Source organism: Vombatus ursinus, unplaced genomic scaffold, assembly GCF_900497805.2.
Source record: "Vombatus ursinus unplaced genomic scaffold, bare-nosed wombat genome assembly UNPS02014770.1, whole genome shotgun sequence".
In the NCBI taxonomy this organism is placed as follows: Eukaryota; Metazoa; Chordata; class Mammalia; order Diprotodontia; family Vombatidae; genus Vombatus; species Vombatus ursinus.
Window position 1 is genome coordinate 35,697,281 of NW_020954548.1, and position 12,769 is coordinate 35,710,049.

General features: G+C 45.1%; 1 protein-coding gene across 1 annotated transcript in view; it reads right to left on the minus strand.

Moving 5' to 3' along the window:
* Window positions 1–12,769, minus strand: part of CACNA1H (calcium voltage-gated channel subunit alpha1 H) — a 156,069-nt gene that overhangs the window by 5,153 nt on the left and 138,147 nt on the right. Inside the window, exons 29-31 of the mRNA XM_027863001.1 lie at window positions 12,396–12,517; window positions 11,092–11,433; window positions 10,427–10,604 (exon numbers count right to left, since the gene is read on the minus strand). Of these exons, the coding sequence (XP_027718802.1) occupies window positions 10,427–10,604; window positions 11,092–11,433; window positions 12,396–12,517 (642 nt within the window). The remainder of the gene's footprint in view (window positions 1–10,426; window positions 10,605–11,091; window positions 11,434–12,395; window positions 12,518–12,769) is intronic.

Sequence of the window (12,769 nt, forward strand, 5' to 3'; positions counted from 1 at the left end):
CACACACAAACCCAGAGGAAAGAGAGACAGAGAGAGACTGAGAGAGAGAGATAGAGATAGGGAACAAGGACTGGATTAAAGATTACCTGGGTTCCTAGATTAATTGCAATTTGATGTGGTGGCAATATGAAGGTAAAATGGTGACAGGAAATTAGGAATCAGGGTATGATAGATATTTGAACCCATTGACCCCTGGCTAGCTTGGTGAATAGATGGTCAGAAGGCTCAACTGACCTTGAGCCAGAAATTTTTTAGAGATTTTAATTTTTGTCCTAGAAACTCCTTTTACCCATAAAGATGAGCAATTCATCAGCAACAATAGCTTTAGAGAGTTGCCCGAGGGCACTGATGAGTTAAGTGACTTGTTCTAAGCTAAGTAATTCAACTAGTATGAGTTAGGGGCAAGATTTGAACTCTGGTGCTCCTGACTCCAAGGCTAGCCCTCTAGATTTAAAAATTAGACTACAGAGGAATTTAATGATCAAAGAACAGGGTTCTCTGAGGACAGTTTCAGGAAAGTGTTAATGAAAAAACTGATGAAAAAGAAATCACTTTCACGTTGAGGAGGAAGGGTATTCAAGGAAAACTTCATGGCAGAGATAGCACTTGAGTCAGGCCTTGAAGAAAGAGAATGACTTTAACGGGAGGAGACTGTGGGTGGTGGGGGATGGTGAGGCCAGTTCAGGCACTGAAGACAGATGAGAGATGAGAAGGTTCAGAGACGGGAAAACAAGGATGAGAACGGGGCCTGCGGTCTTCCAGTTTGGCTAGAATGTAAAGGATGGGAGGGGTAGAAGCACGAGCTAAGGTTGGAAAAGTGGGTTTTAGACAGACTACAGAAGGCCTTAAATGCCAGGATCAAGAATTTATACTTTATTTGGTATGCAATGGGGAGGTAATGAAGATTTCAGAGAAACCAGAAGGTTGCAATAGAAAGATTACTCATATAGAGTTATGGAAGGTAGATTAGACAAGGGAAGAAGGAAAAAGTAGTTTTGATGAGAAATGTTGAGGCTCTCAGGGTGGCTGCAATAGATGTGGAAAGGAGGGATGACATGAAAGATGTTGAGGTGACTGATGAGCTCCCTGTGTGGTCACATTGATTTCTTTGAAGATACCTCTTTTCTTACTCTTTGGGTTCATTTGCAATTACCCGATCAGAATGTCTCTTTTTGAGCTTCTCATCTCTCTTGAGACAGCTTTCTTCTTAATAATTTTAGGATAGGATCCTATTTATCCTTTCTATGAAGTTTTTGAATTCTGTTCTCCTAAAGACTAATGTTCATGTTAGACCATGCCTAGTGTTGTTACTATCATGAATGACAAGATGTCATGGTCACTGTGTCCCAAGGGTTTTGTTATTTTTACTTCCCCACTTAGTTCTTCCTTATTGGCCAGAACCAGTCCAGAATAACAGTTCCCCTCACCATATCCTCCATCTTCTGGAAGATAAAGCTATCAGCAAGTCAAGTCAAAGATGTCTCAGCTGTTCTGACAGTGGCAAAAAGGGATCTAAAACAGGTTTCTCAGACTGTTAAAATCTTTTATCAAAACTCTATCTCGCCTCTGTTCCAGTTTGTTATCTGCATCAAAAACTCATTATCCATTTCCTCCATCTGGCCTGACAGTACATTTCCACTGTCATGTCAATTTCATCTTCCTTCCTCAGAAGCTCTTCAGCATGCACCCCATGAAACTTCAGATTCATGGATTACCTTATTGTTACATTGTTTTTCTCCACTAACATCCAACCCATTCCTCTGTAGACTGTGCTTCTGACTTTCCATGCTCATTCATACCTGTGAACATCACTTCGCCATGCCAGATCCTTTCTCTCACTGATGAATTCAATCTAGAGGCTTTCATTTTGGGGACCAGTTCAGGCCAGCTATGCTTCATTCCCTTCTTAGATATGCTTCTGACTCTTTTGGACTTTCCCACCATGCTCCCACAATGGTCCCACAATGGTACATTCCCCCTCTATCCTATCCCCTGTCTTGTTTCCCCCATTAGACTGCAAGCTCCTTGAGCGCAGGAACTATCTTTCTTTTTGCTTGTGTTTGTACCATCAGTGCCTGGCACATAGTAAGTGTTTAATAAATGCTTGTTGTCTCACTGCTTTACTGTGTATATGCCTTACTGTGTATTCAGATGCCTTTCTGTGTTATGGAAATAGGCTTGAATTCTTGAAGTCTATGTCAGTGGAATAAAAAAGTCTCAAGCTGAAAATGTGGGCCCAGATATGGAGAGTATGCCTGTTTTCTGAGGAGCAGCCTAGCTAAATTCAGAAAGGCTCAACACCAGATGGATGATTTCCAGGTGATGGAGTTTTCTGGCCACAGCAACTCATGAAAGGCAAAGGGGTAGATACGTGGATGAAATCCCAGATCCTTGCTTAAAGGACCAAAAATGGAACGGACCTTAGAAATCTTCTTATGAGAACAAGTGTGGTAAGATGGAATAATAATAATAATACCTAGCATTTATGTAGTGCTTTACAAATATTATCTCATTTTATCCTCACAACAACCCTGAGAGGTAGGTGCTATTATTATCCTCATTATACAGATTAGGAAACTGAGGCAGGCAGGGGTTGAATGACTTGTCCAGGGTCAGAGCTAGCAAGTATCTGAAGCTGGATTTCAACTAAGTTCTTCCTGACTATAGGTCCAGAGCCTTAATCATTATGCTACCTAGCTGCTGTAAGCACTGGATCTAGAGCAGGAGACCTTGGTTCAAGTTCCTCTTCTAACATTTACTAGCTGTGTAATCATGAGCAAACTCTTTACCTTCTCTGGGAGCTTTGGTTTCCTCACCTGGAAGATGGACCTCATAACCCTAACATACAATCTACTATAAATAAGTATTTTGTACCCTTTAAAAGGCTATAGAAATGTGAGTTGGACTTATTATCTACCTCACAATGTTGTGAGCTTACAAAATGCTCTGCAAACCTAAAAGTCCTTTGAGGTTGACCATTTGAGTTAGAATTAAAACTGGCTTCAGAGGGCTGCTCTAAAGAGATGATGTGGGTAAAATACTTTGTAAACCTTAAAGTGCAATTTAAACATCAAACAGTAGAACATCAAAGGCCATCTTATCTAACCCTGAAATGAACCAGAAACTCTCCCCCAACATCCTCAACAACTGGTCAGCCATCTTTTTCTAGGAAGTCCTCCGGTAGGGTAGGAATTTCATTACCTCACAGCCTTGTCCTACCAAACTGCAGCCTTTGACTACTCCTACTATTAGCTGCCTGCTCTCCTATTCATGTGGTACTGAATGAGGCTGGGAACACCATAAAATCGTGTTGATTGGATCCACTACAAATGGATATTATGTAATCTCACGTGGACCCTTGCTGCAGCAATGCAAGCCTTTTACACCTTCCTGACTCACTGGCCCACTTGACCAAAGAGGGTTTTTTCCAAACCCAACCTTTCTTCCTCAATCTCCCATGGTCCCCCCTCACATCACTTTCTCCTCTCAAAACCTTGCCTCATATTTCACTGGAAAAATTGTGACCATTTGTGGATAGTTTCTGCTTCTCCTTTCATCCTCACTTCACCTCATTCGGATGCCACTACCATCTACTACCATCTCCTTCTTCACCTGTCTCACATGAAGAGGCAGCCCTTCTTCTTGTCATGGCAAACTCCACTACATGAACAAGAAATTCAATTCTATCTTGTATTCTCCAGCAGGCTGCTCCTTTGATTATTCCCACTCTCTCTCTCTCTCTCACTTATCTTCAATTCTTCCTGTCTATTGACTTCTTCCCTACTGCTTACAAACATGCCCATATCTTCCCCATCCTCAAAAAGGTCTCATCGGATCCATCCATCGCTGCTAAATCTCTTCCAAAGAACAGCATGAGAGGTTCTGCCAAATGCTTTATGGAAAGTGAGGTGAACTCTGTTCGTGGCCCTTCCCTGATCTGCCAGTCTGGTACCCTCACTCCCAACCCATCCCTCCCTACAAAAAAAAAAAAAGAAATCAGGTGATTCTATTGTGACTTAGTCTTGCCATGATAGCTCCTGTGATCATCCTTCCTTTTTTTTTTCTTTTAAGGTAGTCAGAAGCCATCACTTTATTAATATGTTCTGGAATCTGGCCAGGAATTGAAGTCAAACTCAGTGATCCAGAGATGGTAGACTTGATTGTCCTTCCTTTGAAAATTAGGACATTTGTTCTTCTCCAGTCTTGTGGCATCTTCTTCCATGCTGTGTGATCTTTCCAACATCAGACAGGGGCTTGTTAAAGCATAGCCACCAGCACTTTTAATATCCTGGGATGGAGTTCAACTAGACTTGGTGACTTGGTCAATGGCAGTTGGGCACTCTTACTATCTCTCTAATTACCTGTGCTTTCCAGTTTGAAGGTCATTCTCCTTGGCAAACTAAAGAGGAGCAACAGAGCAGTTCTGCTTTCTTTCAATTCTTTCATCATACCACCTACCCCGATCAGCACTATTGTCTCTGTTTTAACCTTCTTTTCTGCATGATAGCTAAAGAAACAAACTGATCTCTCCCTAACCTTTTTGTCTTTGGGACACAGATTTTTTTTTATAGCTATACGAATTCAAATTTGCTTTCTTGCATTAAGATTTCTATTTTGCCCAACGTGTTACCTGTATTTTGTGCATTGGGATCTGGACATCTAAGGCCATAGATTTAGCATTGGTTTCTTTTTTGGATTGTGTGTTGGTAGTGAACTTCTCTGGTTTTCTTACTGTTCACTTTCCTTCCTTATAGCAAAACTCTATGGTATCTAGCTTGATGGATCTTCATATATATCTCTATATATTTATATATAGATAATTTAAGTGTCTATATAAATATATGTTTGTATAGACACCTTAAATATGAATACACACACAGACACACAGACACACACACACACATATATAGAATAAGTATGTGTGTGTGTGTGTGTGTGACAGAGAGAGAGAGAAAGAGAGAGAGAGAGAGAGAGAGAGAGACAGAGAGACAGAGAGAGAGAAGGAGAATTTTCTCTCTTAATCTTTCCTTTTCAGTTTAAAGCCCTTTTGATTAGATTTATAGAACTTAGGGTGAATACTTCTTTAAAATCAACTCTTATTATGTGTACTCCATTCTTGGTCAAGAGCCTCTCATGTCTATATTTTAATCCATAGTTCAGAGAACGAAATCCCATTCTAAGGTATCATCTTCTTAACCAATTATTCACCTTCTCTTATGAAACCCTTAATTTCAATTGGCAACAGTGATGAACATAGCAACTCTGCCCCTAGTTTCTTACATAAGACTTCATTACCAGCAGCAATGCTTCTTTGATTCCCTCTGTGTCCAAGTGATAACAGTCACCAGAAGTGGGTAGCAGTCATTAGATCTGAAATTCGTGGGTGGGGGGTGTTTCTCTGTTGTGTCTTAGTTATATACTCCAGGAGACAGCAGACTTCTCTGTTGTTACCGTCAGGTGGACAAATAGCTGCCTTGCTGTTCCTCCTCAGGAAGTCTATAACCAATCCATCACCTCTCTCTTCTTCCTCTGACCTTCACAGATGCTTTCCTACTTGATCACCGGCACTCAGGGAGCCATATGGTCATCCCTTGGAGGAAAAGCATCTGCTTCCTCCTCAGAGGGTTCAGTTTCCTCCAGTTTGTATCATACCCACTATTTTTCATTGTTGTTGTTCGGTTGTTTCAGTCATGTCTGACTCTTTGTCACCCCATTTGGGTTTTTCTTGGCAAAGATACTGGAATGGTTTGCCATTTCCTTCTCCAGCTCATTTTACAGATAAGGAAACAGAGGCAAACAGGGTTAAGTGACTTGCCCAGGGTCACACAGTTAGTTAAGTGTCTGAGGCCAGATTTGAACTCAGGAAGATGAGTTTTCCTGACTCCAGGGTCATCATGCAACCCACCGCATTACCTAGCTACGCAAAATAATGAGAATTTAATTACCATTGCTGAATTTGTGATGGGATTTGAGATTTGCAGAGCATCTTCCTTATAGTATGCCTGTGAAGTGTGTATGTGTGTGTGTGTGTGTGTGTGTGTGTGTGTGTGTGTGTGTATGTGTGTTTAAGTTGTGTCCAATTCTCCATCACCCCATTTGGGGTTTTCTTGGCCAAGCTACTGGAGTGGTTGCCATTTTCTTCTCCAGCTCATTTTATAGACAAGGAAACCGAGGCAAACAGGGCTAAGTGAATTGCTTGGGGTCACATAGCTGGTAAGTGTCTGAGGCTGAATTGGAACTCATGAAGATGAGGCACTTTCACAGCTGTCAAGTTAGGTCAGCACCATCCCTGCAACTTATAGTCTTAGAGAATTGCCTAGAGCATTTAGCGGTTAAGTGATCTGCCTAGAATCACACAGCCTGTATTTATGAGAGGCAGGACTTGAACTCATGTCTTCCTGTTCTTTTGTGTTTTAAATAAAAAAGATGAAATTTAATAGGGATAAATGTAATGCCATGCATGTGAGATTACAAAAAATCCCAGTTTCCCAAGCATAAGAAGGAGGAGGCATGGGTGCATAGCAGTTAATTCTCCCTGGCAAATTGAAGAGGAGCAATGAACAGTAATAGAGCAGTTCTGCTTTCTTTTTTTTAATTTTTTTTTAATTTTTAGGCAATTGGGGTTAAGTGACTTGCCCAGGGTCACACAGCTAGTAAGTGTTAAGTGTTTGGTCTGAGGCTGAAGTCAGGTCCTCCTGACTTCAGGGCCAGTGCTGTATCTGCTGCCCCACCTAGCTGCCCCAGTTCTGCTTTCTTTCAAGTCTGTCATCACACCACCCATCCTGATCAGCACTACTATCTCTTGGCCCTCTTTTCCCCATTAAGACCAAAGAAATAAACTCCCCTTTCTACCTGGGAGTCTAGCTCAGTTCACATGTTCTTTTCTTCAATTGTCTCTAGTGATGAAAACACCATTTTTGCTTCTGCCCAGGACACCATAAACCCAGAGGTGTTTTCTTGCCTCGACCTGGAAGTATTCGTCATTCCCACATGAAGCACCCAAACTGGATAGTGGTCATTAGGGTTGTAAGTCATGCCCTGGAATCATGCTTTGAGAAGGATATTGAACCTCTGCATTGGTCATTTGCAAGTCAACATTTGGTTCTCCTCCCAGCAGCAAATCATCTCTGCTCCCTGTGGCCAGTCCCACGTGTTCCTGGTATTAGGGGCACCTCCTAAAAATTCTGTGGGACTTCAGAAGAGGCTTTCTCCTTGGAGGGTCCAGAACCACTTAATGAGGAAAGCCTCAAACCTAGTATGTGGCTCCAGCTATCCAGAAGTGCTTTTGTCCTCTCTACTTCAAAGCACATCTTCTACTCACCAATCTTTTGACACTACAAAATACAGCTGCATGACTGGGAGGAAACAAAAGGAAACACTGGAGGAACGTGACTTTTTTGGGTGACTAGGGAATTAACTGTCTTTGTTAAAGGGCTTCTTCCCAGCGAGACTGCCAGGTGCGCAAAGTGCTTTGAAACCAAGGAGATTCTCTCATTGGAGGAAGTATACTGAATGGCCTGTTCCTAAAGGCTGTGCATGGGTGGGCACATGGACATCTCTGAGACAAGAGGTTAAAAAGGAATGCTAGGAAAGTAAGAAGGGAGGGAGGGTGAAAGACAGAGAAGAGAGAAGAAGGAGAGAGGGGGGAGTAAGGGAGGGAAAGGGAGGAGAAGGGAGGACAGGAGGGAGGAAAGAGACAGAGAGAGACAGAGAGAGACACACACACAAAATGAGAAAGACACACACAGAGAGAGAGAGAGAGAGAGAGAGAGAGAGAGAGAGAGAGAGAGAGAGAGAGTGAGAGCACAGCAGTATTTCAATAAGGATGAAGGCACAACTGCACCAGAGAGAACATAAGACATAATGGAGGAAAGGCTGGTGAGTGTCTTGATACCCAGAGGTATCAGACACACAGTTCCCGAGCCAGATTAAACTATAATTGAGAAATATGTAACAAAATAAATAAAAAATTCAATAGAACATACATAATGTTATTATGTGGTTTTCTAAGTCAATACGCAGCAGCAGGTCCTTATGTCCCCTTGAGAGGCCTTGTTTCTACCGGAGTTCAACACCCCTATTGTAGGGTCCATACCTCAAACAGCCTCATGGAGACCTTTCATCAGCAGTCAGTCAGACAGAGGGTTGCCGACGGCTGCATGGGCTGGACTGAGCTGTCTCTCTCTCTTGGTGAGACATGCAGGCAAAAGCCCTGCCAGCCCCTCAGCCAATCAGGAATGGCCACGAGTCCAGGTGTTCTCACACACTCCCACAACAGTACAGTCAATCAATGATGAAATCATGACTCCCCCTCTCATTTAGGGGGCTATTGGATGACAGGGAACAACTTATTCACATACAACCGTCAGGAGCCTTTTCCAGGAGAACAGCCAGGTTCTCATGGTGCTTTGGAACCGGAGAAAGAGAGATTTCATGGGGATAAGCATGCATGGAGGGTATGTACCTGTGTCCCCTTCCTGCTAGGCTGAGGATGTAACATGGGACTTGTGTGTTTGCGTATATGTGTGTTCACATGTGTGGAAGACGCTAGCATCTGCACTAATGTGCCTCCCTCCCTCTGGCTTCTACAACCTCATAAAAGCAGGACATGGACAATGGACTGATGGCATGGATGGTGCGGATCAATGGTGGCTTCAGTCTTGCTGCTTCCGTGGAAGTTCTAACCATTCTGGCTCGTGTGCCTGGAGCTGTGGCTTGGCCAAGCAATTCCACAAGGCTGTGTGGGGGTGCCGTCTAGCAGGCCTCCTCTCCTCCACCAGAGACTTTGATCCCTCAGGTTGCAGCTATATATTCAGCCTCGCTAAAAAACGCTTGCTGCCCCCTCCCTCCTCTTTCATCTCTTTCTTTTTTTCTCATTCCAGTGTCTCCAGAGCTCTTCATGAGACATCTTCATGCTGTGTAATTATACACATTATCCAGGGACAGGGAGTCCAGGACCCCCTCCTCACTGAGCATTGGCCACACCTGGCACACCCACACCCAATTACTGCCCGGGAGAGGAAAGGGAGAAGCAAGTAAAGTATGCATGTCTCAAGGTGTGTTGGGGCACCTGAGAGATTCTTCAGGCGTGCTTATCCCAATGGGCAAGTCTCTCTAGTTCCAAAGCACTGAGAGAACTTGACTGTTCTCGGGGAAGGGACTCATGACAGCTTTCTATGAACAGCCTGTGCCTTGAGGTATATGATAGCCCCCTTAAACAAGAGAGGGAGCCTTGACTTTGTAACTGAATGACTGTGCCGTTGGGGGAGTGTGTGAGCAGAACACCTGGCCTCATGGCCATTCCTGATTGGCCTAGGGGATGGCAGAACTTTTTCAATAGAACAGTGGGCTCAGCCCAGAGCACAGGACCCTGGCTTCCCTGATCTCTCCTGCTCTGCCCGGGCCTTTCTTGTCTTGCTGGGATGCCAAGCACAGATAGCCTGGGTATGGCATCTCACTTGCTTTAGTTGAGGTTTAGCTGAAGTCTGGAAGTGACCCCATGTGATGCAGGAAGCTGTTGGACAAAGTACCCTGAATACCTTGGCCTGGACATTGGCCTTCCCTTTAGCATCACCTTCTCTTCAGCATCACCTTCTCTTCATCCCCATCCTTCCCCTAACTCTTGACAGGGGGCAATGTGGGATTATGTTTTGGGAATCAGCAAACTCCAATATTTCAATGCCAAGGTATAGGATTCTGAGCTTGGGACCCTTCACATGTGGCCTCCAGAGTGTTATATCCTCCTGGCTGTAGCAGCTCCATCTCAGCATTGGCACAGCAGGGAAATGGAGCTCCATGTTCCTCATCACTGGGAAGCATGCCATTCCCCCATGTGATGGCCTTTACGGGCATGGTAGAAAGGGCCCTGGGCCCCTGGGAGTTAAGAGAGCTGGGATTCAACTCTGCCACTGATTCCTTGTGTGACTTGGGCAGGCAACTTTCAATAGGCCTCAGTTTCTCCTATAAAATGAGGATAATAACCCCTACCTTGCCTGTCTCCTTTCCAAGACTATTGAGAAAAGATGTGAAGATGCTTTATAAACTGGAAAACCCTGTGACTGGAGAACAAACTTGTGCCTATATTTTAGAGTAGGTGGAAACTTAAAGACAATTTAATCTCCTTTCCTCATTTTTTACAAAGGGGAAACGGAAATCCAATGAAAGGATGGGATTTGACTTGTCTTACATTTAGCAGAGCAGGAATTAGACCTTCTCATGTCAAATGCAGTTCTCTCTCCATCATTCCTCTCCCTCTTTCCTTTTTCTCCTGATTTGACAGACTTTGGGTCCATCCCTTCGGGGACTCCCACCCCAATAAGGCCAATGACTAGCCCAACTGATCAGGCCCTTCTTGACCTACTGGGGGTGGTGGTACTGCTGCTAGTGGGGTGAGAAGAGGCATTGGGGTCAGCTCTCTCCCCCATACCTGTTGGGGCTTTCGCTGGGTATGTCTCCATCTTCACCTCCTGCAGGGTATTTGGGGCTGTGGCTGGCACCACAGGCCGGAACATGTAGCTGTCATTGGGTAGGGAGTGCATCCTGGACACAGCAACCTTGTGCACCACGAGGAGGTTTCGGGACTCCCTGGAAGAGCCAGTGCCTTCCTGTAGAGACACAAGATAGTGGGCCCCTGAGTCACCTCAGGCCTGCATCCTGAGCCTCTCATCTCTAGCTCTAAACTCTGTGTCTGGGCATGTGGAATCCCATGAAGCCCCACGGCATGTTCCAAATGTCCTGAGTCACATGGGACTAGACCTCACCAGAATCAGATCTAGCTCAGAAGCAATAGCAGGAGATCTTAACTTTTTTGTGTGTTCTGGACCCCTTTGGCAGGAAGCCAGTGGATTCATTTTCAGAATAATGTTTTTAAATGCATAAACCAAAATATGCAGGATTACAAAGGAAACCATTTATATTGAAATAAAGAAATAAGTTTTCCCTCATCCAAGTGTGTAGACCTCAGGTTAAGAACACTTGGTCTACAGGGTTCAATATGAGGTTGCAGGGAAAGGCCCCCTGCCCAGAAACAAGTCTGGCTGTGCTGATTTGAGGAGGCAGGGAGGTGGCCCAGATGTGACCAGGTGTGCTTACCAGGGTTTTCTGCTTTGTGGACAGAGTGGACTCAGGGCTCCCAGCCTGGTGGCTCCCCATGGGTGGCCGGCTGTCCGGGCCAGGTGGGGGCCCCGGGCCTCGGACCACAGCAGCAGGAGCCGTGCCGCTTTGGGCCATCTCCAGCTCAATCTCAGCATCCATCTCTGCATCCTCCCGTGCCTCCTTGTTGCTTTCCTCCAGGTGCTTCATCAGCACAGCCACCACCACGTTGACCAGCACAAACTGGGCAACCAGGACGAAGGTGACGAAGTAGACGGGTGAGATGACAGGCAGGTAACTCAGGCAGTGCTTGTCCTCGCGGGCACACTCCCGTAGAGTGTCCTGACCACAGAGACAATCCTGGCTTGGCACCCAGGCCACCCTTCCCCTGACCTGCAGGCCTGCTCTGCCAGCCCAGGTCAGGCTGGGCTAGATTAGAGGCAGGGACAGCATGGCTTCCATGGGCCTTACATACCCATTTATCGTAGCAATTAATCAAGGATCCTGGGGAGCTGGGGCTATAGGATTAAACCAGATAAATCTTGCCTCAGACTCATCTGGAAGCCCTTCATTCCCTGCTCTCCAAACAGTTATCCAAACTCATGATTCCGTCCTCCCTAAGACCCAACCTGTCCTCCTCACTGTCCCCATGCTCATTCCCCTCTCCTTCACTCATGTTACTCCCCATTCCTGGAATGTCCTCATTACTGTCTCTTCAAAGGCTACCCAAACGTATCAAGAGCTAACATTTCTATAGCACCTTAAGGTTTGCAAAGTACTTTACACATACTATTTCATTTGATGGTCATGCTAACTTGAAGAGGTAGAAGCTATTATTATCCCCATTTTACAGATAAGAAAACTGAGGGTGAGAGTGACTTACCCAGGATCACACAGCTAGTCATATCAGAGGCAGGATTCAAACTTAGATCTTCCTGACCCCAAATCCAGTATTTTATCTATTACATCCCCTAACTGCCTCAGGAAGCCTTCTCTGACCACTTGACCCTTCTCTGAAGTCCTACTACATCTGGATCAAATACAGACTTTCATGTAAAACTTGTCTTGCTCTGCTCCCTTTCTATTGTGAGCACTCAGAAGGTAGGGCTTGGGTCTGGGTCTATCTCCCTCCAGACCGTGAGTTTTCTGAGTGCAGGGCAGGTCCTGGGTCTCTGCCCCCTCCCTTTTTCCTCATGGAAGATTGGGGGGGTGGGGATGGGGAGGGAGCAGGGGTTAAGGGAAGCATGGTCATTGTGTTGCTTGGGAGTGTTGGTTGTGGGCACTTTAGGGCATCAGGGAGATACCTTCATGATTCCATTCCAGTTGTCACCCGTGGACACCCTGAAGAGGGTGAGGAAGGCCATGCCGAAGTTGGTGAAGGTAGCGTGTCTGCTCAGGCCTTCACATGGGTTATCTTCACTGCAATCTAGGAAGCAAGAAGAGACCCACCAGCCTGGTCAGGCAGCCCAGGGCTCCTCTAGGAAGACAATTCTCACCCCATCACGCCTGGCCTTTCTTTCCTGGGAGAAAGGAAGAACCCTCCCAAGAAACTTCTTGCCTGACCAATGAGTACACAGCATTGTGTTGAATGAACAAACAAGTGATGGTATGGTGGAATTAAAGTCTGGACAGCTGGGTTCAAACCTTGACTCTTACTGCAACTATGAGCAATTTACTT